The following is a 6,652-nucleotide window of genomic DNA, read 5'->3' as shown; positions in this document are numbered from 1 at the left end:
TCCATGGCAAACGCTGTATAACTTCATTGGCATTCTGCAGATTTCTCTCAGCGCAATACGTTATATAACCACAACTCCAGCTGGCTGATATGGAAGGAAAAAGTGACCAGTACCAGAAAAAAAAAAGCCATGTACCTACCTGATAATCGGGTGTGGTTTGATAGATAATGTTTCTAACAGAAATCAATACCAAATTTCAGCCCAGTGTGAGTGTTGCTCTGGATTTAAATCCACAAACCTGGCTCTATGAAGCTAGAACCTTACGATCTAGATCTGTTTGAAGATGAATTGGAGGCTGCCCGTCGCAAGATGGTTGTAATAGAACTTTTGCAAGGTCGTGGAGTTTTGTTTAGTGACATGAAATATCTGGGCAATTACCTTTGTGAATTTGGGGAGCTGTTGTGTTGAATGTCCTCACAATAAAACTGGAACCTGGAAAAAAATGTTGTATTAAAAAATTAAGTATTTATGAAGGATATTTGTTTTGTGAGGGCCAAGTGTACGGCTACGATGCCGTATACTAATATTAGCGTAGTGGGATTTTGGTAGCCATCGGATTGGTTTCAATCCGGACCACTCGCTCCTGTATATAAGCTAGGGTTTTTGGGCTAATTGATATGCACATTTCTGTATTCCCTTTCCATATTCCATGCACTCACATTGGTGGAGATGAGGGGCACCTTTGATTGTCCCTGGGGAGTGCTTGGATTTGGGATTTCGGTTTAGATCTAGCTTTTTCCATTTTCTTTCTTTTGTTCTTTCCTTTCAGGATTTTGGTTTAAATCTAGCTTTTTGCATTGTCTAGATCTACCATTTCTTTCCAGCATTTTGTCATTTCTCTTCTTTTGCTCTTTCTTTTTCATTCATTTTCATGGCCGATCCGCAATCTCCTCCTTTGACTCTAGAGTAGCAGTTGGTTCAATTGCTTGATGCTATGCGCTTGCAATTGAACAACCAAACTCAGTTGATGGCGGCGTTCACGGCACATGGTACAACTCCTCCTGCTTTTGGTGCCAATCCTCGCGTTCGGCCGGAGTTCTTTCGTGGGAATCCTGGGGATGATGTGTACTATTGGTTCGATCACTTCATGGTGATTGCCACATATCATTCTTGGGATGATGCTTGACGTTTGCGTGAGTTCCCCACATGTCTCCAAGGGACGGCATTGCAGTGGTACAATGGATTGAGCGCAGCTACTCGTGGCGATTGGAGTGTTCTTCCGGACGTCTTCAAACGCGCCTTCGGACACGCCGACGATTATGATGATGCCTTCCAACAATTGCATCGTCTTCGCCAAGGGCCATCTGAGTCGGTGATGCAATTTGGCGTTCGTTTCCGAAGTCTTTTGCTTCGTGCGGAGCCAAATATGTCGGAGCGGATCAAGCTAGGAATGTTGTGGCCAGCACTTCGTCAAGATCTTGTCGGACTTGTGCATGCACTTGCTCCTACCACTCTTGATGATGCTCTTCGCTTGGCACAACGTTATGAGACGTCGCCTCTTCCACTTCTTGCTACACGTCCTTCAGCTCCACTTCCTATGAGTGATGGTCTTGTTCCCATGGAGGTTGATGCTGCTGCTACTCGAGTCCAAGGACAAGGGCGAATACGTGGTCATGGCCGTGACGTTCGTTGCTGGGCGTGTGATGAAGTTGGTCATACTTATCGGCGTTGTCGGCGCTTTCCGGATTGGCGACCTCCATTTCCTGGGTGGAGACCTTGGCGTCAGCAACGTCCCATTGGTGCTGCTGCGGTGGAAGGTTTGGATACCGAAGTGCATTCGGGAAACGAGGAGTCGCGCGAGTAATGGAGGGACCTTGCGCGAATAAGTTAGTGACCCCTCCATCTTTCTTTCGGGAGTATCATCAAGGGATTCACTCGGCACCGGTTCATCCAGTGTTTACTTTCCAAGCTCGTTTTTATAACAAGAGGTCTCCTATTCTTCTCTCCGTGTTGGTTGATACAGGTTTGAGTTTATCTTCTATTGCTCGACCTGTTGCCACACGTTGTCGTCTACACTTGCGTCGTGCGGCGGATCCAGTTTTCATTCTTTATGGCAACGGCCGTACACATGCATGTGCACGAGATGAGGCGGACCTGGTTGTGCGTGTGGGCGATCTCGAGCTTGAGTTGCAGTCATTGCGGGTGGTGCCGAGTCAAGCTTTTGACCTCATTCTTGGTATGGATTGGTTGCAGCACAATCATGCCAAGTGTGACTTTGAGGCTTCTCCCCCTTGTCTCATACTTCCTTATGTTTCATCCATTCCTCTCACTTCCGTACCTCTTCGTCCCTCTACTTCTACCTCTGCTTCCATTACTTTTGTTCCCCCACTATTTCCTCTTGTGTTTCCATCTTGTTCTGCTCTTCCCTTTTCCGATCCCTCCGATGATCTTTGTGTTACAGCTGTTGACCAACTCATGAAGGAGTATTCTGATCTCTTTGAATTTGACCTATCGTCTGGGGCCAAGATTGCCACACATCATCCCATTCCAACCGGGGATGCTCGTCCAATCAAGGTTCCTGTTCGTCGTCGGTCACCCAAGGAGATCAAGATTTTACGTGCAAACGTCAAGGAGATGTTGGAGAAGGGTGTTATTCGGAAGTCGCGGAGTCCTTGGGCATGTGAACCTCATCTTGTGACGAAGCCTGATGGGAGTATTCGTTTCTGCATCGACTATCGTCCGTTAAATGAAGTGACGATCCCGGACGTGTACCCTCTTCCTCACACTGCTGATCTCTTGGATCGTCTGGGGCAAAGTCGTTGGTTCACCAAGCTAGATCTTGCTTCTGGGTATTGGCAAGTACCGATGGCTGAAGAAGATATTCCTAAGACTGCTTTTCGTACACCATTTGGTTTGTACGAGTTTTTGGTGATGCCGTTTGGTTTGAACAATGCTCTAGCAACTTTTCAACGGATGATGGACGAGGTTCTTTGCGATATGCCAGAGGTAACGGCTGACTTCATTGATGATGTCTTGATCCACTTGGAGGGGACGTGGGAGGAGCATGTTTGTGATGTTTGTAAAGTGTTGGATCGGCTACGCGACATTGGTTTAAAGCTGAAGCGGTCGAAGTGCGTGTTTGGGTCCAAGGACACAACTTATCTTGGGTACCGTATTTCTCGTGAGGGTTTGCAAGTTGATCCTGACAAACTTGTGGCTGTTCTAAAGTTCCCTACTCCGAAGTGTGTGAATGATGTGTAGCGCTTTTTGGGTAAGGTGCAGTATCTCGGTCGTTTTGTGGATCATCTTTCCGATCGCACTACACCATTGCGAGCGTTGCTGAAGTCATCAACGTCATCTTTCATCTGGTCTCCCGATTGTGAGCTGGCGTTCGTGAATCTCAAAGACCTATTGACGACTCCTCCGGTTTTGGCATATCCTGACTACACTCGACCTTTTATTTTGCGCGTGGATGCTTCTGACATTGGTCTTGGAGGTGTGTTGATGCAAGAGAGCTCGAGTGTGCCTGGTCAGTGCCATCCCATTGCATACATAAGCCGTACGTAACAACCAGCGGAGATGAACTACTCCACAACGGAGAAGGAGTGTTTAGCAGCAGTCTGGGGTTTCGAGAAACTTCATGCATATCTACATGGTTCTCGGACGTTACTTGAAGGTGACCATGCTGCTGTTACTTCATTATTGAAGCGGAAGAACCTGGTTGGTCGTACGGCTCGATGGGCTTTGAAGCTTCAGATATATGATTTCGATGTTGTTCATCGCCCAGGGAGTTCTATGGCTGATGCTAATGCCCTTTCTCGAGCTCCTCTTCCTTCTCCACTCACTTCTCATGTTTCTGATGAACCTGTTGTTCCAGCATCTGTGGATTTTCTAGATGAGGATTCTGTGCCGTCAGCGGTTGCTGTCCTTGACGTTCAGTGTCCACAAGGCATAGAGCAAGATCTACCTTCTCTGGATGAGGTTCGCGAGGCTCAAAAGATTGAGCTGTGGATTCGAAGGCTTCGAGATGGGTTTGAGAATCATGCATCACTTGCTGATGACTTGCCTTTTCAGCATTTACATTCTCAATATCACCTTGAAGATGGCCTTCTTTATTTTGTGGGGACGGATCCTGATGATCATTTATGGCTGGTGGTGCCTTCGGTGTTTATTCCGCGGTTTCTCCATGCCTACCATGATTCTCCTATTCTAGGTGGGCATATGGGACACCGTTGTGTCACTGAGAAGCTGCGCAGATCTTTCTATTGGCCAGAGATGCGACGTGATATTATCTGGTATGTGCGTAGCTGCGTTTGGTGCCAAGCTTGTAATACTCCCCCTTGTGCTGCGGAAGGACAGTTGGAGTCAATTGCAGTTTCTCGTCCATTTGAGTTGGTGGCGTTTGATCTTATGGGACCTTTTCCGCGATCAACTGCTGGCAATGAGTATGTTATTATTGCTTCTGACTACTTGACTCGTTGGGTGGAAGTTGGTGCTCTTGCTAGTGCCTCTGCAACTGCTGTTGGATACTTCCTCCTCAATCGAGTGGTGTTCCAGCATTCTTGTCTAGAGCGGATTCTTTCGGATAATGGTCCTGCATTTATGGCTGAGGTATTTCATGTTTTGACATCTCGGTTGGGGATACGCCACACTTTTACGAGTGCTTATCATCCACAATCAAACGGTCTGGTGGAACGGCTCGTTCGGACATTCAAAGGGATGATTGCGAAGTATGTGAACTTTCAACATTCGGATTGGGATGGTTATTTGCCGTCTCTTCGGTATGCTTATGTCACAGGGGTGCAGAGTTCTATTGGTGCTTCACCATATAAACTTCTATATGGTCATGATCCAATATTACCAACAGAGCTAGGTTTACCTTCGCGATTGCCACGAGCTCCTGATGCTAGGTCATGGGATCAATATTTGACAAGCATTCTTCCACTTGTCCGAGCAGAGTCTGCTGAACACTTAGGCCGCGTATAAGTGGGACAACAACGGCGCTACAATTCCCATCATCGTCCACCTGCGGAGTACAAAGTGGATGATTTGGTGTTAGTCCGTTTTCCCTATCTTACGGTACGTGGTTTATCTAAGGGGCTCCTTGCGCAGTGGAAAGGACCGTATCGGGTGTTGCGGCAAGTTGGACCACAAGTTTATGAGGTTTGGCATGACGTTCAGCAGGCCGATCCTCCGGAGATTGTGCATGTGCAGCGGTTAAAACGCTTCATACAAAGGGATCAGGAGCAGTTAATACCATCTACAGATCCACCGATGCCTCCTCCTGATGTTCCTCCAGATCCCGGCCCATCTACAAGAGAACCCTGACGGCCTTCTATTATTCCGAAAGGAGGGGATGATGTGAGGGCCAAGTGTACGGCTACAATGCCGTATACTAATATTAGCGTAGTGGGATTTTGGTAGCCGTCGGATTGGTTTCAATCCGGACCACTCGCTCCTGTATATAAGCTAGGGTTTTTGGGCTAATTGATATGCACATTTCTGTATTCCCTTTCCATATTCCATGCACTCACAGTTTGAAAAAAAAAAGTTTTTATGAATTTCTTCACCTCCCATACTCATTCATGACACCACAAAATAGCAACTTTAATGGGAGTAACTAAATGGAGACTGGATGGAATGATGGCTTGAAAGGATACAGCATACCACCTTCGGACCTTAGGCCACAAGCTGGTCGCCAGATACCGGTTTCCTTATTGTAAATGCAACCCCAACCGAACGTTAAGTGAGTTATGAACAAGGTGATCTCCGTCTCCCCTCCCGCCACTATCAAACTCCACTCACGCATATTGCCTGCTCGCAGCCCAACTTTTCTAAGCTCTGCCGGCATATTCTCTCTAGGCATAGTTGCCAAGGGTTGCCACTGTCTGGATGCTTCATCCAGATAGACAAAACCAACTTGGGTTTGTGCATCGACACTGTCTGGAATCAAGTTTGCAAGCACCAGCTTTCCTGAAACTCAGTAATCACAAACATGTAGATATCCCAAAAGAAAAAGAAGAAACTTACCAGCGCAGTAAACAAGTGAGGTGTTATTGTACCGGCATGGGGCGTCGTATGTTTCTTGATGCAAGCCCATGGGAAGGCTCGTCCACGTTGCCAAAGTCGCCACCTTGCCGTGTGAATCCCACACGTTGACACACTTGAGCGACCTGGTGTTGTTCTTTGTGATCGTGATAAAGTAAAGCTTGTCCTCCCGTAGAAGCATGCAATTGGTGGCGTCATGAAAGGAAACCTAGGCAATTTCATCTCTGCTTGTGAATACTCGACAAGACGAGACCCATTTGTGAACTCTCGAATCATAAACTTGTAGAACGAGATGGCGTGCACCTGTCATCGTTGGCTTGATTCCCCGGAGACAAATCACAGAAAACCAAGGCCTGTGGTAACTACCAACTGAAGATTGGATTGCCACGAAAAGTATGAGGTTAGAACCAGGTGGTCGAGGCAGCTTCACCAAGGACCTTAAATTCAAGGGGTTGAACACCACTATAGTTTGTAACCTGTCCAAAATAAAGTATGCGAGAACAAACCCGGCAGAAGACACACAGATATGTTCTGTTCTTTCCTCCAAAGGTTTGAAAATCTTAATCATCTTCCATGAAAGAGATCTGGAATTTCCATCACAGAGCCCAACACTGCAGTAACCATCCATGATATACCACTGCCCTTGAGCTCTGGTGCCCTGGAT

General features: G+C 46.9%; 1 protein-coding gene across 1 annotated transcript; it reads right to left on the bottom strand.

The window, feature by feature from the left end:
* Positions 1-5,560: 5,560 nt before the first annotated feature.
* LOC112343037 lies at positions 5,561-6,186 on the bottom strand. Its single transcript, XM_024665846.1, has 2 exons — positions 5,971-6,186; positions 5,561-5,913 (listed from the first exon to the last, which is right to left on the bottom strand). The coding sequence occupies exons 1-2, from the start codon at positions 6,167-6,169 to the stop codon at positions 5,561-5,563; spliced, it is 552 nt and encodes a 183-aa protein (XP_024521614.1). The 5' UTR covers positions 6,170-6,186.
* Between the last annotated feature and the right edge of the window lie 466 nt (positions 6,187-6,652).

Source organism: Selaginella moellendorffii, unplaced genomic scaffold, assembly GCF_000143415.4.
Source record: "Selaginella moellendorffii unplaced genomic scaffold, v1.0 SELMOscaffold_129, whole genome shotgun sequence".
In the NCBI taxonomy this organism is placed as follows: Eukaryota; Viridiplantae; Streptophyta; class Lycopodiopsida; order Selaginellales; family Selaginellaceae; genus Selaginella; species Selaginella moellendorffii.
The sequence above is the reverse complement of the archived record's forward strand: the minus strand, read 5'-3'. Positions and strand labels throughout refer to the sequence as shown.

Excerpts from the sequence above, each read along its gene's own strand:
- LOC112343037 (XM_024665846.1), bottom strand. The coding sequence starts at position 6,169 with ATGCTTCTACGGGAGGACAAGCTTTACTTTATCACGATCACAAAGAAC. Across the intron at positions 5,914-5,970 it reads CTCACTTGTTTACTGCGCTG|GAAAGCTGGTGCTTGCAAAC; the intron begins GTAAGTTTCTTC and ends ACTGAGTTTCAG.